Here is a 27,892-nt window from a genome sequence, read left to right as displayed (position 1 = left end):
ACAGGTAGGGCTCAGACCCACGGGATGTGAAGTCCCCTGCTGTGCCCAGCAGCTTTAACCACAGCCTTCATGCTGCCAACAGCCTGCACAAGCCCTCTGCAGGCTCAGGAGCATCCTGCCATAGCGCTGCCTCCTGGGAATGTTACGTTAGGGGATCATAAACATTTCTGATTTGGAGGGAATACATTGGATCTTTTTCTTAAATAGCCAAATACTTTTTGATGGAAAATACCAAATGTATCCCAGTTGTATTGTGTTTCCTCATGCATCTCCAGCAGAGATTTTGCATGTGATCTGCACGCACAACCTAACAGGGACACAGATAGCATCTGAATTGCACTGCAACTCCTGAGTTAAGTATAAAAACAAAAAGCAATTATGTTGCATTTTCCTATGTATTTTCTCTCTATATAGGACACTTTTACAGGTTCCTGGCATCCTCATCATGTGGGATGGGCACATGTGTGTTTAAGGAAAGAAGGGATTGAGGGTGCCCATGTGTACACACCCTATGCAAGGAAACTTTGGAAGTCATTTTTTACCACTGTGCAGGAGTACTAATCAGTGAAGGAAGAATATAAAACTGCAGTCCTAAAAGGGAATGACAATTCCTGCTGCTGATGCTGAGGGTGACATTGGATTATCCTCACAGAATTCTACCAATTTTGAAGCAACTGCTGTTGGGTCTCCTTTTTTTCAGTCTCCCACTTTCCCCTGGAGATAACCTAACTGAAACTGATATTTTCATTGAAAGTCTTCCCTGAACAAGGGAAGGACAACTGATCTGTGATTCTGGAGTGCTTTACTAGAGGAGACCAGAATTTAATTTCCCTCTTGTGGCCTATATTGATGCAGTTGTCCAGACTCTTTCTCAAGTTAAATCCTAAACTTGTGCAAAGCCTACTGGAATTAAATTGACAGCACTGTATCAGGCTACAGTTCTCCAACTGATGTCAAAATGAAGCTTGTCAGAGGCCCCTGGCACCAGCAGCACTTGTCAAAATGTTGCAATTAATAATTGTGGCTCTGAAGAAGGCTGTATGATTGGGGTATTAGTGGGGCATACAGGATGGAAACCCTAAGCTGAACTGGGGGGATGGCAGGGAGGGAGGGGAGGTAGCATCTGATGACTTTCTAAAGCCAAAAAATAGATATTGTGAGTGTGTAAGCACACATTTCTTGTCCAGTGTTAACGAAGACAGCACTAAAATGTTTTCCAAGACATCTGAGTTTTCTATGAATCTCAACAGACTATGGAATAGTTGCATTATATTCCTGGCTATGGCTGGAAACAGTGGACTATGACTTTTGAGCTAAGCCCTGGTTTTTTAGTTTTCACTTTAGACTGGCAAAATCAAGATTTTATGGATCTAGCCTGGAGTTAGCAATCAAACTTTAGGCTTTTTTGAATTTCGTTTCCTGTCCTTGGAAATTCACCTGCCACTAATCTTTACGTGCTCTTTGCATTTCATGCCCACTTTTTACTCTTTGTCTGTCATTGGTACCTGGCAATCATTCAGAGCTGTCTCAGTTTTTCACCTTGAGTCTTCCCTTGCTGGCTGGATGAGCACAGTGGTTTGGACCATGAAGGAGTGGGAAACCTGGGGTGGTAGTTTGTGTGAATGAGCCTGAGTAGTCCTGTAGCCTTTCTAGGCCTATGTAGAGACACAGAGAAGAAAGAGCCCGAATAATGCATGTCTTTATTTAGCTATACTTGGTAACATATTATTTTCCCTCCATTTCGCTGCTGGCAGTTAGCGTGGCGCTCAAGAATTAAGGACAGATTACAGTGATTTTCTTCTGAGCTCCGCTTATCAGTGGGGCTCCAGGGATGAGCCTGATTCAGAGGCGCTGCACGGTGGATAAATGGACAGCCATGGAGACACAGTCTTCCAGGAATGCTTGGGAATCTGAAATAGCCCTTGCACATCAATCCCCTCCTTCACCAGCTTTGCTTTATTCACCATCCATTGAACCACACAGCTAACGTGCCATAGCAAAAAATGGTCCCAAATGACTTGCATGCACAGGAAAGCAGGATACCTGCACTCTCACAATTCACTCCTGGGAGGATGAGGATCCTCTGTTTAGAGAACTCTGAGGATGCTTTTTCTCCCCTTTCATTTGTTATTGCAGCTGGAATAACATTTTAAAAAGTAATGGCAATTTTTCAAAAGCAGTATTTCAAAGAAATTACTCTGGTCACTGGTGGTTTGTGATCCACTGGTGACTGTCCCTGGGGCAGAAGAAAAAAAAATCCCAGCTAGAAAAAGAACTGGAGGGACTGAACTATTTAGATAAGGAAAAATCAGTTGTGTGTTTGCAAAGAAGAAGGGATTGATGATATATACAGACGGCTAATATGGGTTAGGAAATTTAACTCACAAACAGCTTTAGCTTGAAGAAGGAGGTGTCCTATAGGACATAGGATACAGGGCACATGTGCTCCTGCCACATAGACCATTCAGGTGTACTGTGTCCCAGCAGGGACAGACAGCAGAAACTCTGCAGCTGACTTGTTATGGTCACAGAGCTACACAACTGAGTCACTACTCACAAAAGCTCAGCCTGCAGATCACTGTGTGTTGAACCAATTCATCCTGCATCCTTAGGATAGGCATTTTAGGGTATCTGTGCTCACTGCACTCCAGTGGCTCTGTGATCTCTGGAACATGGTGATGTGTTGTCCCAGAAGTGCAACGTGAAAGGCTACGTGTGGCAAAGAGCCTGCCAAATATGGATCCTGCATTTCCACCTCACAGAAAGGGAGACCAAGAACATACTGGTTGCTCAGGCTAGGACAGAGTGTCACCTTATCTAGAGGGCAAGGATGGGTAAAAACGAACATGGGCTGGACTCTGCAGGAAGATGAATGTCCTCCAAGAAAGCACATTCTGGACTTTAAGCATATGAATAGTCAACCAAATTTAAGGGGATTAGTCACATGCACCAAGTAAAGCACATGCTTAGGCACTTGGCCAGAGCAGATCTGAGGGACAGGGTCAAGTCCCTTAATGCTGAGACCACTGATAACAGATTTCTAATTAGCTGCTCCGCCAACTAAGAAACCACACACTAGTCAAAAAGCTTCAATCTCTGTTCAGAAAGATACTTCAAAACCTCCCCCAAAATGCAGAAACTCAGAGTAGCTGTGAGTGTGCTTCAGCTCAGGAGAGGTGGAGACATTAATCTTCACAAATTTACATCTGGATGTATTCTGGATGATCCCTGCTCTAAAGACAAGTCTGAGCACTTAGAAGGCATGGTGGGGCTGTGACCCCCGTTCAGGGCTATGGAAGCACACAGGACTCCTGCCAGTTCTTCGAGAAGCACAGAGGGGAAATTCATAATCTCCCAAAAGGGTTCTGCCCTTACTTAAACCAGTGATGAGAGAACTGGTATTTGGACAAATGGTTCTTTTGGGGATCCAGCTGGAGATTAATGTGACATGATCACCTGCTGCTTCAGACATTCCCATAGATTTTAAGATTTTTCATAGCCACACAGGCCTTTCCACTATGCTAGAGCGAGTGGAAAATCACAGAACTGGCCCAAAGATTCAGGGTCAACACTTTTCTGTTGTTAATAAAAATAACCATAACCCTCTTCCACCACTGCCACACACAGAGGCTTATATACAGCTTGTAAACCAACACCATCCAGAGAATACTTCATCAAGGCAAAACTGGTTTTATGCCAGCTGCAGAAGAAAAGGAAACCTTTGAAAATCCATCAAACAGCAAAATTACTTCCATTTCTTTAAATCTTAGTGCTATACCTCTTTCAAAACTGTATCTGTAGAATACACCCTGTGAACACTCAAGGACCACACAAGGATACATCACCACAGGAGCTGCTGTACTGCTCTGCCTGCCACAGGGCCTGATGGTAAACTCCAGATAGGCACCTCTGTGACTCTGGCTTACCTGTGTCACTCCAGATATCTGTATTTATATGAAACACCTTTCCTATCACATTCAGCACTGCAGAGGTGGAAGAAAGTTTGCATTCAAAGCTGTTTTAATTAAGCAGCTGCATAATTTCTTACTAATAAGTTCAGTTTTTTTCCAAAATTTTTCATGCTTTGAAGAAATGAACAATTTTTTATAGGTCTTTTTTGGTTTCCAGTTATTGGTTTTCTGCATTCAGCCTTCATTTAGCTCTCCAAGGCTATTTTTGTTTTAAATTTCCTTCTTCTGTTCAATGGTAATTCATCAACCTCCTAACCAAGTAGGCACTAGCACAGTCAAATGATTTCAAAATTTTTCAAAACCACTCTATTTGAAAACCTTCCCAGAAAAAAATAAATAAACCAATCTGCTTAAAAAGGAAGTTTCTTCAAAAGGCTTGTGGTTTAAACTCGAATAAATAAGTAATTTCTCTGGTCACATCTAGTGTAAAATGAAATTGTGAAACTTCAGTTGACAGGGATGGCACTTCAGTGGAAACAAACTGATTTAGCAGCTGGCATTGGCATGTTTGGGAAATCTGTAGACAACAGAAAACAAAAGCTAGGTAGTTGAGCAAGAATGGAAGAAACCCAAATCTACTCTATTCCAACATGCCCTCCAGAACCTTCATTTCTTTGAACACTGTAATACAACTACATGTGTAAGAATTATTTGTTAGCTGGATATTTTTAAACCAAACTGCCAGCTGTGTAAATGGCACAACCTGGAAATTAATGCCTGCATTTCTGTGCAGCAGGCACAGGCTCCTTCTCCTAGTGAGATATTTTATATGGAGAGGATTATTTTTTACTGACTAGTGAGGACTGATATCATGCAGCTATCAGGTAAGAAAGGATTGCTGGTACTATCCCTGAATTAAGAGCATGTTGGGTTGGATTGGTTTTGGGGAGACTTTTTTCTTTGCCCTGTCTCCCTTTGCCTGCATATTTGTCAGTGGTGCCCTCGCTTTTGCACATGGCAATTCAGTCATCGTTCTTCAGAGTCCCTTTGGATACATCCTTGGCCCTTCTTCCCTACCTTCCCCATAGCCACTGCAAGGTAAGGTACCCTGCAAGGACCCACTGTCCTCACAGCCAAAATGCTTTTTGTCCTCTAATGGCCTTCACCCACCTCTTCAGACTTAGCTGTTTGTTTTGCTCTTCTGGGACCTATGACCTGAACAACAGGAAGGGCAGAGGGAAGGAAAAAGGAGACAATAGGAGGAGGAATAGCAGGAAAAAGATAAAGACCAAAAAAAGAGAGAGAGTTCCATTTGCAGATTCACAGTTATATCATACAATGCTTAAGCTCATAGGAAATGGATCTCTGTTCTCTGCATCTGACCCTTTCACATCCATCTGTACACAGTTCTCCCAGATGGAGAGAGGAGATGTCCATTGAATCAGGGCAGTTTCCAAAGACAAGATGTGGGAAGGTCTTATTTGGCATACATGAACACAATGAGAGGCATCTCTTACTTCTCTTCTACAGAAATTAGCTCCCTTTTCCTCCTCCACAATTTTTGCTCAGTTGTCTCAAACATCCAAACCGGAAACTTGATGAAATCCCATTCGATCAAATCCCTGGGAAGAACAGCTACCAGGCCTTCCCTCACCTCCCTTCTCCTTGGTCAGTCTTCCCCTGGATCCACCATCCTGAACTTTCAGAAACTCCATGAAAAAGAAAAAATCCTGCTGAAATCCACCAGAGAAGATGCATTCTCTCAGACCTGATGGCTTTCCTCACGCTTCTGCCGTTGCGGTGCCTCAGTCTTGGGCCACAAATACAGCATGGATGGTTTGGTGGACAATCACATTGCAATGCTTTAAATTTTTCTTTTTGTTAAAAAAAATAAATAAAGTAAGAGGGAAGAAAAAGTTATACACACATGTATCACAGCATTTTCAAAAGGCCTTCTGCTGCATTTACATTAGCAGTTCAGCCTCAGTTGTAAGCCTGGATGTAAGGCAGCTGGAAGATTAAAACCGCATTGTTGGAAAGTCTGCTGAGATGTCCTCTTGGAGATTTTTATTGTTTTCTGGTTTTATTTTCTTAGATGTTTATTATTATTATTAATTATTATTATTTTCACTTGTTTGCTTCTCTCTAAAGTTTGGCAGGCAAAGAGAAAATGCTTTTCTACTTTTCTGCACACATTCTGTCCATTTTGTTTTCTGCATTTTAAGGAGAAAAAAACCCAACAAAACCCCAAAACCAATGACATGACTTCTGTCATTTTGTTTTAAGAAAGAAAAAGAACATGGGTGGGTTTCTGATAATGGCCTTGAGGAGGTATGTTGTTGAAGTGGCTCAAATGCTTCATTTCCTTGCTGTTTACATTTTCCCTTCTGGCTGCAATGGACACGCTTTTTGTGTCATCCCCGCCTCACACCTCTGCCCCCACCATGTCCTGTACAAAATCTGGTTCCAGATTCCCCACATGGACCCCCTGTTCCCCCTCCCAAATGGCAGTAGGTAGGTGCAACTGTAGGTTCATTTGACCTCTAAGGTATTATGCTGAAGTTAAGAGTTGGATGGAAGAGCCATGTGAGAGAAAAGCTTTCCCATCAGTGTGAGAAAGAATGAAGCAACACAGAGTCCGGTGGAGATGTGAGTGCCATGTTGGACTCAGCTCTACCTTGGCACTGGCATTAACTTGAGATTTTATACATATATAATTATATATACATATATATGCATGTATAGACATACCTAGGCATATATATATATATATATGTCTTTGTGTGTGTGTGTATTTGTTTGCTATTTGTTTTAGCACACTGTCCCATTCTCAGGTCTAGATTTGGGGCAGTTGGTCCTGGGGACAGGTTGGACGGAAGGGGCCAGAGTGCAGAAGAAGCCAGAGATCAGAGTGAGGCCCAGGCCCCCCCACGCACAGAACATGGACCAGCCATAGCCATGGCTGATGTCGTCGGGAAGTCCGTACAGGTAGCGGGGGTAGCGGGAGAGCTCAAAGTTGATTCCAGCCACGCATGTGCACAGTGAAATGATGCAGAAGGTTCCTGGAGGAGAGCGGGAAGGGGAGAAGGAGGGAGGAAAAAAACAAAGAGAAGTTAGAAGAGTGATAGACATACCCCTTTCCAAGCTGCACGAGAAGAGCTGGTGCAAGCAGTAAGGAAGTGCCTAAGGGAAGACATTTGTATAGTGGCTTAGTCTGGAGCCTCCATGGAGAAAGAACTGAGTGCCACCAGAGCCTTGAATATTGATCTGCTGCTGAACAGAGCTGTATGGAGAAACTTCAACAGGAACATTTTTTCATTATGAGCACTCCCTTGGGAACCAGAATGCTCCATGGAACCATTGATTTTTCTGAAACTTTGCTTTACAGAGTAAATACAGAATGAATAATCTTGTTTTGACATTTTTGGGAGGGAAAAAAACCTTGAATTTTTTGTTTCATTCCAATTTTTCAGTGATAGGCTTTATAGAATATTACAATATACTTGTCATGTTCTGGCTCTGTTGAAATGTACATTTGAACTTACGTGGGAGACTTTCTTAATGCTTTTCTTATATCAAAATACAGAATTTTTTATTATACAGTGTTCTTTTAAATATCACTAAAAAATTCTTTAAATCCTTCACAAAACTCAGATTCTGCCCTCTGCATGACTCCAGTTTCAATCCAGATGCCCTCTGCCACATTGCTGAAATCTTCAAAATATCCTGTTCTTGTTTTCCATCTCTGCAGCAATATTTCATTTCTTATTTCTTCCTGAGAACATGGCAAGGACAAACTTCCTAACTCTGTAAGGTGGTGTTATGGAATAACACACGTATCAGATGAGGCTGAACTTTATCCCACCCAGATGAGTCTAATTTTGATCTTCGGCCTTCAGCTTCATCGAAGCTAAACTCTGAGCTCCTGAAATGTCACAATTGCCACCCACACACCAAATAACGGATAGCTACAGATGCTACACACCTGCCACAAGAGATAACGACTCATGTCAGTGTGAAGTTGCTACTTTATTTTTCTTCTCTAATTCCTCCCTTTGTGGGCCTTTCTGAATTGCCTGGAGAGCCCTGGGCACAGAAGGCAGCCTACAGGACACAAACAGTCAGTCCTGTGTGTCCTCCCTCTGTTCATGCATGGATCAGTAGCATGTGACATGTGCTACCTGCTACTGTCCTACATCTGTTCACTTACTGCTGCTGGTGAGGAATGTCCTCTTCTTCCTGGTCCCATCCCTAAACCAGCATAATCTTCCAAAGCAGTCACAATCTGCCTAGTTTCAATGACAAGCTCCTGTCTTCTGCTTAATGGTTGTCCTTGCTTCCTTCTATTCCTTCCTGCCCCTGGCTGTGCTTCTCTTCTGCAACACTTCTGCTGTTGTTTCTCTGCTGCTTTGCCCTTTTGAGTTGCAGTTGCATTGAATAAATGAGTTTGACCCTCCCTACTCTGAACACAGAGGTAAGATTATTTGGTGAATTCCCATGGAATTTGGTTCAAGAATTGGGAGCATTTGCAGGAACACATCACCAAAATGTGTGGACTTTCCATTATACCCACTTCCTTTATTTAGCAGGAACATCACATAGACTTGAATCTACTGACCAATCTCCATAATGGACCTGCAGGGAGATCACTGTTATGGTTTCCTCTTCTGATCACTGCTATGCCTGTTTGGATGGCTTTTTCTCCACTGTATTTTGGAATGTCACTTGTAGATAGCCACTGCTGTAAAGGTCAGGTGCTTTCACTAATGCCATGTACAGCTGCCAGATGGCCCAGGATATTCACAATTACTCATATTATGGGAGTGCCACTGGGCACCAGTGAGGACCAGCAAACTGCTGCAGTAGGTACTATGCCTATTTCATTCAAAACAGTCTTCTTGCCTCCCACTAGCACCCCAGCAGTCTGCAATCAGTGATCTGGATTCTTGCAAAAGCCTTGTGAGATCCCAGACTCTGGAGTTGTCCTATACTACTTCAAAGCACAGAGGAGGATAAATGGGGAGATCACCCTCCCATAATCCATTAGTCAAAAATCAGGTTGTATGATTAAAAAACAAATGTCCTTCCCATGTTTTACTTTGTTACTTATGTTATTCAATGATATGAAGATGTTTGACAAGAACGCGGTTGTTCCCTGTGTTCTATGTCAGAATGACTAGAACATTGTGGGATTGGGGAAAAAATGATGCCTCAGAGGTACTGTGCTCTGAACTGAGCTCTGTGGCTCATTTCAAATAGTTGTGGTTAGAAAATGACAGGGAAGGCCTTTCTTTGCTAGTAAGAACATGATAATTTCTGCTCTCTCAAAATATAAGATTGTTAAGAGAGGTGGGTGGGAAAATCTGTGTGGCCAGACTACAGCTGCATTTGCGAAGTACAAAAGGGAAGGAAATAACTTTGGATTTCAAATATTCTCCGTGCTTTCATGCTTTGTCTTGGCTTTTTTTTTACTAGCACTTCAGTGCAATGAGTGTTGCTCACTCTTTGTATTTGAGCAGTGCCCAATATATTGGCACTCCACCTTGCCGAGGGTATTCTGCCCCTTAACAAAGGAACAACAAACAGGAGCAAGTAACAATACTAGAGAACTAAGCAAATCACAAGTATGAGACTCCTTTAAAAAAAAAGCCTGGCCTCTTTCTGGAGAATGTGCTAACACATGATGACAAATAATGACTGCCATGCACAATGTCACAGAGTGCAGAGCACAGTCCTCAGCCTGTCACCCCCCAATGCTTCTGCAGGATGTCTTGTACAACACAGACTTATCTGTCTCTCTAGCACTGTTGATTGCAGACACAAAAAATGCCATTTTATGCCATCTAGAAAAAATTTTATGGCCATTTTATGAGTCCTATGTGTTGCTTGTGTTCAGCCAAGCAAGGAAGTTCCTGCTTATAGTTAATCTGGCCTCTCACCAGGAAGCCTACTGATGAAAACCAAGTAAGGTTCCTACCTCATGACTGTTCAGTAGCTTTTCCTCATGAACTGGCAGTCACAACACAAAAGATCATCCTTGCAAATTGCACAGTTGTTGGCCATTGTAGTGAAGGAGTCATGGGTAAAAGGGATGCAGAACCTGAGCTTACCTTTCCTGTGGAAAGGAAGCCCCTGCTAGTCCAGGTAAGACATGGAGTTGAGGTGGCAGAAGGAGGGAGGCTGTTGCTCCTGCCCATGACACTCTGCACTACAGACAGAGTGCTTCAGAGGCAGCAGGACTGCAGAAAGTAATGAGCATTCCCAACCCTATGATCCTTTTTCTCCCCAGAAATCAAACTGAACCCTTCTGCAGTTTCCTCCCAAGTTTTTGCTGTCAGTGAAGTATCCTCCTACATATGCACTAATGCCCCAGATCTCCTGGAAACTGCACTGACACTAACTTTAATTTCTTTGTGAAAAACACTCCCCATAGCTGTGGTCCAAGCAGATGACCAGACCTGAAGGCTGGTGGTCCAGCCATGACCCTGGCACAAAATGTGAATGGCAGGTGTCAATAAGTGCTAGCTGGTACATGAGCTGCACATGGAGATAAAGGCCATGTCCTTCAGCAGCTGGGGGGAGCAGAACTCACAGAGTTCTTTGTGCTGGGATTTACACATTATCCTCCTAAGTGAAACCTAATGAATGAGACACAGCAACAGTGGGATTTTTGACAGGTAATTCACGTGTCACTGCAAAATACTTCAATCAAGTGAGAGATGAAATTTCATGTAAAGCTGTGTTTGTGTCAGAAAAACTGCTGTTTGACATGTAGTCAAACCTCCATCCTGACTCCTTGTCAGGTAGCCTCCCTTCGTCTTGGCCTGGTTCTGACAGTGCCTGTCCTGCTAATGGGCTGATGATCATCAGTGGTTTGAGAACCTGAGCTATTAAATACCTCTTGGTTATCTTGTGCCTGTCTTTGTTATATATTACAGAATAATATTAAAAATTATGCTGAATGTTCCTTTCATTTAGATTGGAAGGTTTTTTAGGACAGAGATGAACTTTTTTGCTATGTATGTATATAAGATCGGGGTCCTGCCATCCTTGCTGCAGGGGCAGACATGGTCTGAAGAGGGATGGCAGGGAAAGGTAACATCAGTGTTGGTCAAAGCCTAATTCCATGTGGATTATGAGTCAGAACCCTTTGCTGTAGCTGTTTTCAAGCATGATTATATCAAGCAGTGCCATGGGCCTCTGCTGCAAGGAATTAATTTTTTCTTTTTTTTGTAAATGTCCCTTTCTTTCCAATCAGCCCAGCTGTGTGAGGGTCTGCAATGCCTCCACAGCTTTTAAACCTCACCTCCAGGGGAGACCAAAACTGCTTGCAAGTGAACAGATTTAAACACAAACAGGCTCAAATCATCCATAGAAAATCTGTTTGAATTTTCCCTGATGCTAGTATTTCCTTGAACCATGTCAGAAGCCTCGTCCTTCACCCACAGACCTGGCTCAACTTCCAGAGTGATAGAGCTTGAGGGATTTCCCAAGGTCCATGGTGTCTTGAGGCAAGAACTGGTGCCTTTCTTAGATGCACTGCAGATGAAGGGGAACCTTTGTGGTGCTAGGGCACAAACAGGCCCTGTTGGCAGAGCTTCATCCAAACACCCTCATCCTTATTATTAGAGAGGAGATGTCTGACTGGAATCTGAAGGAGACATCACCAATCTGAAGGCATGGGAAATCCAAAAAGCCAGTAATTAAAATGATCTGGGCACCAAGCCCATCTCTGAGACCCTCCTCCTACATATCATTTGTCTCATGATTTGGAAATAATTTCGTTCGCATCTGACAGAATGATGTTCATTCTCTCCCTTCCCCCCACAACAGATAGAAATGACTCACAAACTGTGCTGTCAGATGTACAAAGTAAACAACCCCAAAAACTGATTCTTCTCACCTTCTGTTATTTTTTAAAGCATATAGAAATGTCAAGTATTACTTATAAATTGGTAGATAAGAGGAAAACTGCAAAGGTATGGATTTTAAGATGTCCTTTGAAACCATGCAGTTTTCAAAAAAAATGTAAATCTCTGCCTTTTAAAGTATTTCTAGTAGCTTCTTGTGGCCACTAATGTCTTTGAGAGGAGTGCTGTTTACTTAATTATCATCACTTTCTTCTATTATAGGGCTATGGGAGAAAAAAAAATCTCACAAGTGAAACATTATCTTTACTTTCTCTCTGCCCTACTAGCTTTTACTATTTTCAAGGTACATCAAACAAACAAATAAAATTAGTCTGATCCTAAAGTGGAGTGTGTAGCATCAACTATTTAAATTATATCCAAATCAAATGAAATTATTAAAGAATACACCGAATTCCCTTCCAATACAGTGATGACAAAAGCCTTTTGGAGGGAGGGAGCAGCTTTGCAGTAAACTCCTTCTGTGCACGGATTAAACGCCTCAGCAACACGCAGCTCTTGAGAACACTTTATTGCTCTGTGCATACATGCATAGAATATAAATTATTGCTTAATTATGTACTGTTCCAGCAGAAGCAGCTTGCAGCATCACCAATAGGCTGCAGAATAGCAAGGGGTTTACTGGAAAATTGCCCTTATGAAAAAGGCGGAGATGGAAGGATAAATCTGACTGGGTGATGGAGATTTAGTGCAGTGTCCTTGTGAGATTACATCCCCACCTGGGCTAGGACTTAATGCATTTTTATCTTATACCATGGACCAGATAAACTGCAGGGTCTGTCATGATATTGCATTATAGCTGCTCTCAGAATGTGGTTTGCATTTGGCCTTTGGCCTCCTCACTCACAGGTGCCAGAGGTGCCCAGCAAATGCCAGAGCTGTGCTCCTGCTGTGTGTCACCTCCCCTGTGTACCTGTCTAGGGACTGCTGCTGCACAAGCTGTAATTTCTTATGGCACAGAGAATTATGTGTCCTCAGCTACAATGCCAAACACTTAATGGGGACCATGCTTAGGCTTGTGTAAATCAGTATCTCATATATAGGAACAATGCTACAGCAGGTGAGGGCTGAACTCCAGTTTGCTCTGCTGACACAAGTGTCAGTCCATATTTCACACTGCAGATTTGTACATAGTGACATTTCCGTGACTGTATCCCTCAGGGCAGGGGACTGCACAGGGAGTGGACACCCATGCTGTGCACAGCCACAGCCAGTGAGCTACAGCGATGAGCAAGCACTCTCTGAAGCTGTGAGTTGGCACGTAAGGCAAAAGCAACACTACTTAGCTAAAGGCACAAAGGTTTGATGGACTAGACAGAGAAGAAAGCTTTCAGATCAAAGCCTGAATGAATAAACTTCTGAGTACTTTAGCAATGGTGATTCCTATGACCCAACCAAAATAACCTAGCAATAATAAAGTGCGTTGGCTACAGCCATTAAGCAAACATAACAGGTCATGAACTTGCAGCCACAACACAGGAGACAGCAAAAATTGTGCCAGTTGTAGTACTGTGATATTATTCCGATTTTGCTGGAGCAGAAAGCAAAGAAAGGATCTCAGTGTCAAAATGAAGAAAAATTCTAATCCGAAGTTAGAAAAATTGTCATCTGTGTGCTGGCAAGCACCATGCTTGAAACATACAGAGGCCTCTGAGAGGTTCTTTCAGCCTCTGCAGTGTGGAGCTCACAACAGGACCCAGTCAGAGGCCAAAAGATTAAACAGAAAGAGGCACTGGAGGTCTGAACAAACTCAACTGACTCCATCACACCTCAGATTTGCCTTAGATGATGACATATAAGTTTAGTACCAAGCTGTACCTTAGGCAGGTGCTTCCCACCCTAGGCATTTGTCAGAGCTAAAGGGAAACTGTGGAGTCAGGTTGGGTTTGCCTTGTCACAGGACATGTTCTGTAGTATGAGGAATCTGTGCATCATGTTGCATCTTAGTCTTTTAGTAATGAGCTCATTATACCTCTAAGTATGTAAGACCATTTTCTTTCAGTCAAAAAATTGGACATCTCTCAGAAGCAGCCTCAGAGGATTCATGTAATCTTTCTTGTGCAGGAAATCTTAAATTGCTGAAAAGTCTACTGATAGATATTCTTCAAGACAAGTAAGACTGGAGAACAGGTACAGCACAAGTAAATTCAATGCAGTCTTCTTCCATATTGCTTACTGTGTGCCACTATAAATACTTCTAGAGGGAATACTTTCAGGTCTAAAAGGATAGTTAGTCACATTCCTTTTTAATCCTTCTCTTTGCTGAAGGCAGTACTAAAGAAGCCATTGCAAGCTGGGGGTGATGGTCATGGCTACATGATTTGGATATTTTCCCCTTTAGGTGCTGGAGAAAAGCCTATCTGTTCATTTTTGTCAAGTGACCAAAGGACTCTTTGCTTGTGCAACTTTCAGGATCTTTACTAAAAAAGTCTGTGGGCTCTATTACTCTTTCCCTGAGTTGACCTGTTAGGAACAGAAAATCCTCTCTGTATATGCTGATACAGTTTCTGAGAGAGAATAGTCAGAAATCAGAATAAGATGCATTTTTATCCGGTCAACAAGAACCACTTAGTGCAGGTGAAGTAGGTGAAACCCTATGAAGTTTACATCATCCACATAAATGCTTGTAAGCAACAAACTAGACTGACATTGTACAGTCCTAAAGGATCATGCTGAAATCTCCTTTCCTGTCTCAGAGGAAATACCTGCTCATCTTCTGTAGCCCATACAAGTACATTGGCATGACTTATCTCTGTATGCCCTGGAAGAGCCAGGTTGGGCAGAAATGAGGAAGGCCCTATTAATTTATAGTTTTTTCCAGGTCCAGTTGCTTTTTAAATGCAGTGTCTAGTTGGTCTCTGTCCAGGCAGGTTAGACCAAGCAAGTGAAGCAATGATTTGCCCAAGGGGAATGTTGTTTTCTGAGCTGACAACCTGAGGAGCCAAGAAAGTGAATTTAAATCTTGCTTCAGCCTCTGCATTTAACAAAAAAATCTGCCACACACAGAAATTTCCTCCCCATTCCCTCTGTAAGGTTTTCTTTCTGTCTAACAAATCATGCCAGCATTAATTTTCCTTCTGTTGCATGTGCAGTCTTTCCACTTTTATGCCTGGCATGCAAACAAGTCAGCACAATTTCCTTTTAAAAAGACCAACCCAATAATAAATGTCAGTTTTGTTTTCATTGTCTTCCTTTGGCTTTGGTGCATCTTGCCATTGGAATTTAGAAGCCAACAACAGATCAAAGGCCTAGTGACATTATTAAAGGATATGGGACAACCACTGAATTTTAAAACACACAGAACTTGTTTTCCAGGGCGGTGGGTGGGGAAGTCTTTTGTAGTTCTACAGAATCTGTCTCCTCTGCTTTATTTCTACTTTATTTTACCTTCTGTCAGCCCCCCAAAGACCTACTGACATCCCTGAGTAGGAACTTGATTGCATGTCCTTCACAGACTACGCTAAGTTGTCTGTTCTCATAACTTTAGAAGGTACCGATGCTTCTGCCAGTACCTCCCATGCTGGTGGGGGAAAAATTACAAATCAGTATAACTGACTTAAAATGAACACACAGAGGAATACAAGAAGCTCTCCCTGCTGAAAAGCCAGACAGAGCTGACTCCTTAATTTACTGCACACAAAGTTCAGGGAGACAGATTTGAGCTAGGACAGAAAAACAATGAATTTAGAGGTACGCATACACTACTTGCCCTGCCTTTTGCTCCAGACTATAAGATCTCTGCACCTCATTAAAGAAGCTTTTTCTCCCCTTCTCCTAAATGCCAATGCCCTCCTGTGATCAGGTACAAAGGCTGATGAAATTGTGTTGGTATTTCTTTCCCCACAGCCTGCAAGTGCACATCTAGGAGCATCAGAAATGAGCCACAGGAAAAAAAAAACCAACCCACAACACATTTGAAGGTTGACTTTGAAGTCAGCTGATAATGTTTCCATGGAGATCAAATGTTATGGAGTTGACAATGAATTCTCTTGTTGAGTCTTTCCTTCTGGGGGAAAAAAGTCCCACAGAACAATATTTCTAAATGACTACACTCTGCAGTACAGTTGTGTTATTGACTTGCAAAAATCATATCTATATCCCACCCCTGTTTTTCTTATGGAGATGTTACCTCAGGTTTCAACATTTCAATGCCAGGTGTGCCAGTATTCACCTAGAGAATCAGATATATTCCTGAGGTACTGGGAAAAAAAATAACATCTAGTGAAAATAATATTCTATGAGGTAAAAGATATAATTCTGCATTTGAACTTAAGCTGTAAATGAGAGTTATGATTCCCCTTGAGGAGTGTTATAACATGAAATTATAAAAGAGTATTTCAGTTGCTGATAGGCAGTGACACACAGATGTCTGTATTGCGAAAGTGAGTGAGCTTTCCTGTTTCCAGAGTCTCCTGTTTCCTTTTCAAAATGAGTGCCAGCATAAATAAATAAATGCAAAATGTGTTGTTGGTGCATGAGAGAGGATAGAAGAGAGAAGTACTAGCAGTTAAGATGTAACATGGACCCCCAGCTCTTTTAAGCCTTGTCCTGCCATCTGCTGAGCAACTTTTTTCTAGCTGGGAAATGCTCAACAGGCCATCCTGGCAATATATTTACCCCAAAAGATGACAAAGGGGATGTATGTCTATTCAGGTGATTTCCTGAATATTTATTTTTGAGTGAAAATAGGAAATTAGATAGCATTCAAAAGGCAAGTGATAACAGTTGCTAAAGGCTCGTCACTAATGGTTCTCTGGTCTGGATGAAAAAGCAGTTCCAGTTCTACCCCCATATCAGGACATGTGTATGTACAGTGAACCTGTAGCCACACATACTTGTCTGGACAAGTATCTGTCAGGATCCTGGCTTTGAAAGACATAGGAAAAGTAAAGCCACACTTCAGACTCCAGAAACCTGGCCTAAAATGGGACCAAGGAACATGACCTTGAACCAGGTCTGTGAGAGACACCACAAACTCTGCAGGGAGAGATGTTTAAAAGAATAATAGGATTGCTTAGGTTGGAAAAGATCTCTGAGGTCATCAAGTCCAACCGTTAACCCAGCACTGCCAAATCCACCACTAGACCATGTTCCTAAGTGCCACATCTACACAACTCTTGAATGCCTCCAGGAATGGTGACCTCTTCTCTGGGCAGCCTGTTTGAGCACACTTTTGCTGCAGAGGTTTTTTTTCTATTACCCAATCTAAAGCTTCGCTGGTACATTCCTCTTCCCTGGCCATTTCCTCTTGTTCTATGATTTGTTACTAGGAGAAGAGATCAACCCCTTCATAGCTACAATTTCCTGTCAGGCAGTTATAAAGAGGAATAGTCTCCCCTGAGCCTGTCTTCTCCACAGTTAAGAACCCAAATTTCCTCAGCTACTCCCCATAAAGAGGGACAAATCCTTAAAAGCAAAAAAATGACATTTTTAGAAACAGGCTGACTCTTATTTCCTGAACATGAATGCTCTTGGCCTTGTTACATTACTTCCTGATGGGCATAAAGCCTGCATGACTGCTCTGAGCTCTGCTTCTCCTCACAGGTCCAAAAAGACCCTCATCAGCTCCTTTTCTGCCTTCCACAACATCCTTGTCATGTGTTTGAGGGTTTCAAACAGAGAGCCTTTGAGAGGTTTAAACATTTAAAGCCTATTAATGCTGTACATTAACTCAAGCTTGTTCCAACTCAAAGCCTTAAATCACTTTAGAATGCATTGCAAAATTTAGCCAAAAGCACAGGTAGGAGCCAGAGTGTTCACGTGTGTGGTGGGGGAGGCATGGCAGAGGGGGGAATCATTTTGTTGTGCTGAGGCTGGTCTCAAAGACTTTCCTAACCCATGCATGGCAGTTCTTGATACAAACCAGCCTGTGTCTCCATCTGGAGGTCAATCCACATAAATAAGCTCTCCCAGTGGTCTGTAGGGAGTTTTGTCAAATTTTTAAGCTCCTCTGCAGTCATCATTAATTTAGAACCTCCCACAGGAATAAAACATGATTGGTATCTCATTTTTTTCCAGTCTTCCAACTTGTTTTGAATTATAAATACTCTTCAAAGTGGCCAAAGGTATTATGCCTTTGTGAAAACTGGATTTATCCCAAGCTTCACAGTTCACATTTCAGTAACTTGGTTTTTGTAAAGATCACATGCTGCTGTTTAAGATCTGTCTGCATACACTTGTGCACACACATGTGCATTTATACTTGCCTTTACATAGGGAAAAAAATAATTGATATAAACTTTCTAAAACTATTCTTTTTTTTTTTTTTTGAAGAAGCACAAGAAACTGAACTTTCAAAAAATAAAGTTGTATAAATTAAAAAAATATATATGATCGCATGAAATACTTTCCATATTCAGTGTTGTTGTTGATCATGTCACTACAAGTAAAAATTTTGAAGAATGGGTAGAGACCTTGATTATTAATGAAAAATAGAAGTCTTAGGTGTCCTGTGGGACATATCATATTTCCCAATGAATTCCAAAGAATGGGTCTTACTTTCTCCCTTTGTTTATCCTTCTCTTTGCTTCCTCTTGGCAGCTACTATGAAGATACTTCATAACTGCCTAGGAGATGTCAGTCACAGAGCTTTGCCTTACACCTGCTACATTAAATTGCTCCATTTTTGTTAAATTATTCAGCAGTGGAATGATTATTTTGAGATGGCAGGACCACAGTTGCGTAGAATAAACACTCTTATTTTCTACTGTTACGTGCTATTTTCAAAGTACAGTGAGTTAAATTTGAGACTCAAATGACTCAACAGCTGGTAACAATCCATGGCTGCAAATCCACAGATGTCTCCGTTGTCATCTCCTAACATATGCACAGCACGGGCGGAGGAAGCACAGCCGGGGGGTTTGGAAGACAAGGCTCTCTCTCTGTGGAGGTGGGAGTGAAAGAGGATACGGACGTGTGCGGCACAGCTACACTGACAGCGGTGCTGCACGGGCTCCCAAGCCCTGGTTTGAAGCCCCACTTTCTGATGGGGTTGGCATCCCAGCCTGACCATCAGTTCCTGGGCACAGCGAGTCATGCTGTGACAGCTGATGGCGCTGGCACAGAACCCTGGGTGTGCCCTCACCCCACTGGCACCTCGTGGCAGCCCCGTGTGAAGCATGGCACAGCTGGGGCATGAGAAGGTGACCCAGTCTAAATGGTCAGTCCATCCTCTGGCTGTGAGGATAACAAAGCATTTTGTTGCCTTACCCCTGGACTGAGGAAAGGAATATTTTGCAAAGGAATATTTCTGAGAAGGCTGGAAATTACTTATTGAAAGCTATTTCTCTCTAGTTTAAAATTTAAAAAAAAAAAAGAACACACTCATAACATACCTATGTGGGTTTTTATTTATTTATTTCTTTAAAAAACATTCTCTCTTGCAAATCTGAAATAAAACATTACGTTATGCCAACCTGCATAACTTAATTTTTTATTCCCTCTTACACATCTTTCCTGCCTGCTTATCTTTACTGCAGCAGCCAGCACTGGAATGAATAGGTGATCACCTCTGCTATGGGAAAGATTTGAAGCTTTTCTAACCCTGACCTAGGTTCTCTGAGTATGGATGGGCTACAGATGTCTCTGCAGCAATCTTAGAGGGGGTCAGAAGAAGCCCAGACCAGTGGCAAAAGTGGAACTGGCAAATGGCACTTGAAACCCTCAGACTGGCAGATCACCACTGGTGTCAAGGGAGGAGAGGATGAAAGAAATTCCTTATTTTTTTTAAAGCAAATGCTAGAACAAAAAAAATCATCCCAGAAGAACTCCATACTACTACTATATGTGTACAGCATGACTTCCAGGCCTTTCAGTGCCAGTAGAAAAGGAAGTTTCAGTCTCCCAAGCAAAGCTCCAAGCCCAGTACCTCAGGCAAAAATATCACTAGGCAAGAAATGAGCTGCTATATGAGACTCCAGATCATTTTATTACAGATCTGCATGGTGAAGCCAAATCACATATGAGGGCATTTAACAGCTGGAATAATTTCCAAGTAGACTAATTAGAGACTGAATTATTAATGGTAAAATTTCTAATTGGCTCTAAGCAAGGTTACAGCAAGAAACTCACTTGACTTTGCAAAGAATAATGAATATTTGCAAGGCTAGTAAAATTACATGCTTCTCTGAGGAAATTGTTACCAAATAGGGAAAAAACCATAAAGTCATCCTAAAGTGTATGTCACAAGACAAAACTGGCAAAGACCTGATAAGAGTGAAGAGAACAGGTAAAAGAGTAAACAAGTGCAGAGATGATTTATTACATTCATTTGCAGTAAATTTGGAATGAAATAAGACAATGCAGAAGTCTCTCCCTGAAAGGCTGCCTTGTTAGGCATGCAGTAAAACCTCTAACTATTTCAATGAAATGTGTTCTCAGTACAAATTACAGACTTACAAAAGGAAAATACATGGATGTGCAGCTGACGGACAGAGCTCTGATAAGGATGATAAAACGTCATTCTTTGTCAGTGTTTTAATACATTTACAAAGGCAAGTGATGTAGCTTTGGCCAGGTATAATTGTGTGCTGAGGCAAGTATCAGAACATGGTATTGGAAGTGCCATTTTTTATTTCCAGCTGGGACAGCAGACAGTAGTTCAGCAGGGAGGTGCACAAGTTAGAGAGGGGGAGGATGAAATTACTGCCAAAACACTGGATCATGCCACCAGGAGGCAGCTACCCCACTTTGCCCACAGCAGGCACTGATGAGGAGGAAAAGGGCTTTGAAGTATTTAGGCAAGAAGTTAGCCCTGCCCTCAAATTAGAAATAATGCAAGCCATATGATATTTCTAAACACCTGACTGAAATCAGCTGACCTGGGAAAACATTAGGCAATCAAAGATTGCCTTTAAAAGATGATTTTATAAAGCAAGTACTGTAACAGAAGATGTGGTGAGATTGGGTTTGCATGACTACAAACCTAGCAGAATCTGAGATGCTGAAACAAGAAAATCCTGTGGATGAATGTGCTGGAGAGCAGGTAGAAAAACCTAGGGTTAAATGGATCAGCTTGTTTGCTGCTGATGATACAGGAAGTATTCACAAACAACTTGGTGGAGAACCAAAAGAAGGGATTCCTGGAGACCATAGAATTTGTCTTGGTAGAGTTACCAGTGTGCCAGTTCATAGCATCTCAGCTCTTTGGAGGTGGAACTAAAACTGACATTTGACCTTGACAATACTGGGTAAATTAGATGTTGAGGGAGTGAAGACACCAACCAAAAGAACTGGCAGGTTTGCCATGATAATAAACCCAAACAAGTCAAAGATTTGAATGCTTTCAAAAGAACTGCTCAAAGCCAGGAAATGTGATCACCACTTCCCGGGAACTGATGAGGTAGCCACATCTAGACTTGAAAATGCAAAGGCATAGTTTTGGTGCAAATAAATTTGCTTTGGTCAAAACACAGTGTATAAAATATCCCACATGCATCTCCTCAGGTAGCTGTTTAACTGAATTCCTGTTAGACTAGGTGCTTTATAAGCATGAAAGCATCACATTTGCCACAGGACTCTGATATTTGGAAGTAGTGTTACAGATGCTCCTAAGGTTCCAGAAATTATTATAAAATTACAAAATTACTGGTTGGAGCTTTTACTGGTGCAGAGATTTTCAGTAATTTGCATGAAGAGAAAACACAAGAACCTGCAAGAGGATGTGCTTGGAGTCATGTATAATTTGAGTGTGACCCACTTCTGTAATAGAATTAAACAGTCTCAAGTAAGATTAATAAAATGAACTAATCACAGTGAAATTTAAGAGCACAATTCCATATGAAGAAACTATCAAAAAGGGAAACTCTCCCACCTTGCAGCGTAAAATGATACTGACAATACTGGAATGTAACAATAGTCTAATTCTAGGTATAGGAGGCTGTGCAACAGTACCATCATGCAAAGTGAGATAAAAAGTGCTAAACATAATTTACAGTATTCATCTGGCTCTGTAGAAGATGAGGGACTGAAAAAAAAAATCCTGCTGTGGTCAGGCACTATCATTCAAGAGAAGGAATCCAAGTATAAATTGTACAATAAATACAAAAATTATAGAAAAGAACTGTGGAAGCCATAAGGGATCTTTGATTGCTGTTGATACAGATACATTTGGACTAAACAGAAAAGATGAATTATTAATAATTTTTAGCTTGTTATAAAACATGCAGAACAGCAGTGTAAAACAGACTCTAAATCATAGTTTACATGTCCTGGATTCCGGATGACTTAAAAACCAAATAATGGCCTGCATTTCGTAAACTACTTGTTTCAGCAATTTGCTTGAGAAATTAGATCAAGCAAAGTCCTTATGAGGCACTGCCACATGGGTTAGCAAGAGGACTGTTTGGTAAATATAATAAAGAACCAGAGGTCCAAGCAAACCATGTCTGGTCTTATTAGATTTTTACAGCACTCTTCTCAGTGCTCTGTTGAGATTTCCTGTTCAAAGAACTATGGGCAATAAGGGACAAAGCCCATAGATATGTTAAGCTGGCAATGTTTAAGCGTTGAAAAAGAGCTGTTTGTCTAGAAATAAAAACTGAACAAATGCTACAAACACAGCCAAGACAAATGGTGTTGAAAATGGAAGGGAAGGTTAGATTTCAGTCTGATTCTATAGCTACCAATCGAACACAGTCTCCTCTCAGCTGCAATGAAGTCAGATGGCAGAAACCTTCCAAAGCAGTTTTCCCATTATTGGACCTGAGAAAAAGGCAAAAAAACTAAGAGGCACTCTGTCTCCATGCATTTTAAGAAATAGCACAGTAATATGTTGACAGCACTTATGGCATGACATAAGCAAGAGTTTTGTATTCAAACACCATCCAGCAATAAAAAAGTTTAAATTAAAATACTCATTGGCTGTAAAATGAATGACTGTGTAACACATGATACTGTCTGAAAACATTGATAGCTACTGACTTTTACCTTAGATGGCTCTAGGTGTGTATTTTATTAACTGACTGCTTCAGTTTGTAGATGTTACTTTATGCCCACTTGCTGTTAAAATAAATGAGTATAGCAGTTGCTACTGACTTGTTCAAAACAAGAAAGAGGGTAACCTTTGGGTAGTACTGATCCACGTGTCTGCACTGAAGCAGAAAATAAGTTTGATCTCCTCCCAGCACATCTTTATTTATAATATTACACATCTTGCAGAATTTGGCAGATAAAATAATCTGGTGCCTCTCATTTCAATTAGTTTCATGTTCCGACTGCTGGATCTGGTTATTATTTTGTCTATGCAAAGAGCATGCTACTATAAGATGGCTTCCCACTGTATAGGTACTTCCACTCTGTGTTCAAGTCAATTATAAACCTTCTGGTAAACAGTTTCAAGCAATTGACTTTGTGTGGCATGCTGTCTTTTTCTTGTTTTTCAAACCACATTTTTGTAGCTCTTATGTAAACCTCTCCGATTCTTTCCACATCCTCCTTTAGCACTGACACCTGATTAGGATGTCCAGAAATAGTTTTGCTTAGCCTAGAGATAAACCCACCTCATGGTCTCATTACATATTCCATTAAAAATAACACATTTAGCAGCTGCATTGCACTGAAAGCTCCTGTGCAGCTGGATGATCTCAGCACCCACGATTCCAGAGATCTTTGCAGAGACACTGCTCTCTGAGAAGGAGCAGCTTGTTCCATGGGGATGACTGAGGCTGTTCCCACTTGCATGACCTTGGCTCCATCTCCTCTGAAATGTTTGTTGTTTGAGCACATCAAAAGATGGCTTTGTGAGTGACCCATTCCACTACAAATGGTTAAAACAGAATCTCTTTTCACCTGGAACTTTATCAGTCATCTTTCAAATAACTCACAAATAACCTTGAGCTAACAGGTAATCTCTGCAGCTGCACTGGAAACCAGCCATATATAATGATAATTTCTGAATAGTAAACAAGACATAGCTAGTTTCTAATAAATGTAAGCTTTCTGTACTTATTTAGTATACTCTTAATGTTTTAATCTGAATGCTGGGCTGTAGTAAGTTAAATACCACACAGATATCTGAGCAGATTGGAGCAAAATGGCCCCTGTGCAAGCTAGGCTTTTAAATAAATAAGAAATAGCAAGCTCACCTGGCAAGCCATCACCTATAATGTTTTGACACTCACAACAAACCATTGAGGGACATCCGCATGAAGACCAGTGTGTGCTTGCACAAGGTCCTAGCAGATTTCAAATGTGTTTGTGGGCACAGAGAGAATTGATGTCTAATGTCATCAGCACAACACCACTAGAACATAAATACTTGTTACTCCAGAACTTAACTCCTCTTCTGGGACTACAGAATCTTTCTCTATGTCACACACTGATCTGTGTCACACCACAGTACAGATAAACAGAGATAAAATGCACTGAAGTGATGATCTGCCTGGAGGGTAAAAACCCAGCTAAACAAAAATCAGCAGCAGAGAAAAGAAGAGAGAACAGAAGTAGTGGTATTCACTTTGAGACATTCACCCAGGACTGTGCTTGGGACTTGACTCTCACACCCTTCATTTCAAGTAACTGTGCCTTGAAATTTGCTGCTAAGAGAAATTTGGATGGCATCTGTAGTAAGGAAGGCTGGTACATTACATGGGAAATGTTGGGTGACCTTGAGGGCTGGTGTAGTAGGAATGAGAAAAAGTTCCAAAGCACAGAATGTCAGGGCATGAACCTGGGGATTAATAAACCAAACCTCTGCTGTAAATTGGGAGAGCATCAGTAAGGAAGTACAAAGATGGAGAAAGGTCTGCATGTCTCACCCAGCTGCAGGATGACTGTGGGTCTCCAATGTGATGCAGCATGAAAAAAGCAAATACAACCACAAAATATTTCAGGCAAAGAAACACCAGCAGGGACGGAAACCATCAACTACTTACAAGGCATTGATTAGACCTTGTTAGGGAAGGGTCCTTCTCATCCATATTTGACAAAGGCAAGTACAAACAGGAACAGTGGGAGAAAAGGCTGCTAGATTGATAATTGTTCTTGCAGAGAGAAGTCTACAAGGAAGTACATGTAGAGTGGGAAAAGGCAAACAGAGAATGCTCCTCATAGGTACAGAAAAGAAAGGGAAATATGAACTAAAGGTTACATTTGACTGAAGAACAACTGATGAGTAATAGATATAGATTATAACTCTCAGCACAGTTTCTAGGTATCAAAGTGTCCCACTGTGGAATTGGATAGTGGTGGGAATAACATCTGCATAATCCTTGGATTTTTATTACTGAGCTTACTAAGTGACAGTGTTACATCCAACAGGGGAGTACTGTACTAAAAAAACTCAGATTACCCTTTCTACTACCATGAGTTACAGACACTCCAGACAAGTTTTGTGATGGAAGTTAAATGTAACTATAACTGCATGATCCTTGATATGCACCACAAGGAGCTCAGAATGAAACTAAGTCCAGATCAGGTAAAAAGTTCTGCAAACATATTTTCAGTGACTTAGAAAAGGAGGGACATGTGGAAAGAGGGAACATAAAAACAACAAGAAAAATGCATTTCTTCAAACACCACCATCCTTACCTCCCATGAGGAAGAGAAGCCCTGCCACATACTGCATAAGGCCTCGATCCCAACAGCACCCCAAAACACCGATAATCCATCCAAAGAGGATGATGGCCACAGCCATGCCCATGAAGCCAGCTGTCATCCTGCGCAGATCTGCAGTGGGGAACACAGAAAAACAACATGAGTGGGAAGAGTGATAAATCAGCATCATCAGGGGCTCATAACAGTCTTAATTCAAAACGCTACTGATCTGCAAGGACTTCAGTGTGTGTTGGCATGGGATGATTTAAGTAAGGATGATTCAGAGCAAGGACAAGTCATAAATTAAGTCACTAGCTTGGGCTGGGGAGAGAGAGAGCGAGCAGCTGACTCTTACCACACAATGAAGCTCAGTGCAGATGCACTAAAGTGACTTGTGACAGCTTGCTCAGGAGCTAGAAGTTGTAAAATGTCCTCAGTGCAATGCAGTGCCTAATAACTTCAGTCTCTGGGCACTAGCACAACATCTGTTTACATCTTGCCTTCTCATCTCTGTCCATTACGCCCCAGCATCCAAAGGATGTCCCTGCTCCAACTGATCAGCAAAGCAGTTTCTATGCTTTGTGCCAGCACAGACATGACAGAGCATGCACCTCAATTGTCACTCCCTGTGTCACTGAGCCCCTCTGGGCCATAGCTTCCCACGTGTAAGTTGGGCCATAGCATCCAGTGGTGGTAGGAGTGAAATGTGGTTCCTCCAGAACAGCAAGGCACACAGATACTCTGATGTGAGACATCATTAAATGCACTCCAGATACACAGCTGGGACAGAGGACACATCATTGTCCTCTCTTGTACCCAGATGGTGACCTTGCCAGATGATTTTTGGTGAGGATGTTTTTGACTGCTCCGAGGTGCACTGAGAGTAGGAGGAGGGCAGGGCACTGGAGAAAAACGTTTTTGCTCTTCAAATGGGGACTGAGTACATCTGATGTGGGTGACAGGGGCTGACCCGCATTTATTTCATAAATAAAGGAAAAGGGTTTCCAAGTCTTAATGAAAGGAATACTTAAATGAAGACCTGGCTATGCTGCATATTTGCCTTCTGCAAAAAGGATGGGACTATGGGACTGCTGAGAATCCTCTTCCTGCATGTTCTGGGAAAAAAAATTCTTCACAGTTTGTTTGAATGTGAAATCTGGGCACTGAGACCACGTGGCAACTGAAAGAGCAAGGACTATGTGAGCTAAAGATCATCTTCACACCCTCATGTAATGAAACAGATGGGGGCACCTTCACTAACATTTGATTATTCCCTGTCCCCTCTTTATGCACACATAAAAAGTTTAAGCATTGATATATCCAGAGTATATGAGCAAAGAAAATTCCAGCCAAGTCAACTCTCTAAACATTTTTTCCTTCTTGAAACTTTGTTTTTGTACAGCAATGATTTTTTTTTATTTTTTTTTCCCTCAAGAAACAGAATGCTTATGACAGAGAAGGAAGATTTGAAAACTGTGAATCATCCACCAGTCTCTATGGCAGCTTTTCTCCTTGGCTGGCCTTTGACTATGTCTCAGTTTCTGTTATTTTTTATGCTTTTCCTACAGTAGATATGAAGACCCGCAATATCCACAACACAAATTCAATAAATTCTGTGAATAGATAAATTACAATAATCAGAGGTTTATAAAACTTCATATCCAAAATGCTAAGTGTCCACAAAATCTATCAGTATGCTAGGACAGAATGACTTGAGGGCAGGTTACTCAGGTCCATGCTCATTATGCCACTTTGTATGCAAGATCAAGTTGCAGAACACAACTTTTCCCTTGAAGCTGTAATTCTTCCTGTAGATTATCACTGATTTTCCAAGGAGTCTCTCTGACAACATAACTGGGTCTTCAGCCCATGAGTAACCAGGTTCTTTTAACAAGATACACATCTTAAAAGTACTTTTGTCTTAGGTTTTGTGACTGTCCCACCACATTTGAGTACATTCAAGGAACTCTAGTACAAGAAAAAAAAAGCATTTCCTGCAGAAACTTGTACTTCCCCCAGGCAATGTCTCTGTTCCTTGGGAATTTCTCAAAGCACTTTCTAAAACAAGCAGTAAGTGTTAGTAACCATTTCTGATGGCCAAATATCTTCCTACTTTTTCAGTCCATGAGGCCCTGGGCTCAATTTGAAAATGAAAACATAAAACGTTTACTGTTTCCTGTACATCTTCCATAACAGCACAGCACATCTCTCCAAGGTGCCGCACAGCTCTCTGTGTCAGCCCTGCAAACCCCTTGCAATTTAACTTGTGAGTGCTGACTCCAAGTAACACCATTTGCCTGTCCAAATGAAAACAACCTGCCTCTAATGAGCTTAGCTTAAATAGCTTTATTCAGCTGAAAGATGTCCAGAACCCCTCAGATCTACCCCAATGGATAAAACTGGCTGATGGACTCAGTTTTCATAGGCCCCAGAGTGGATCACAAGCATCCCCACAACATGTATGCCAGACTCAGGAATGGTGTTTATCGTGCTAAAATCTCTGTGAATTTTGCCATTAAA

General features: G+C 41.6%; 1 protein-coding gene across 2 annotated transcripts in view; it reads right to left on the bottom strand.

Moving 5' to 3' along the window:
- Window positions 1-705: 705 nt before the first annotated feature.
- TMEM178B (transmembrane protein 178B) overlaps window positions 706-27,892 on the bottom strand; it is a 213,430-nt gene continuing 186,243 nt past the window's right edge. For both annotated transcript variants that reach the window (XM_064420879.1, XM_064420881.1), the window contains 2 exons: window positions 25,367-25,504; window positions 706-6,973 (listed from right to left, as the gene is read on the bottom strand). In XM_064420879.1, coding sequence (XP_064276949.1) covers window positions 6,723-6,973; window positions 25,367-25,504 — 389 coding nt within the window. In that variant the 3' untranslated portion in view covers window positions 706-6,722. The remainder of the gene's footprint in view (window positions 6,974-25,366; window positions 25,505-27,892) is intronic.

This window comes from Passer domesticus, chromosome 5, assembly GCF_036417665.1.
Source record: "Passer domesticus isolate bPasDom1 chromosome 5, bPasDom1.hap1, whole genome shotgun sequence".
Taxonomy (NCBI): Eukaryota; Metazoa; Chordata; class Aves; order Passeriformes; family Passeridae; genus Passer; species Passer domesticus.
The sequence above is the reverse complement of the archived record's forward strand: the minus strand, read 5'-3'. Positions and strand labels throughout refer to the sequence as shown.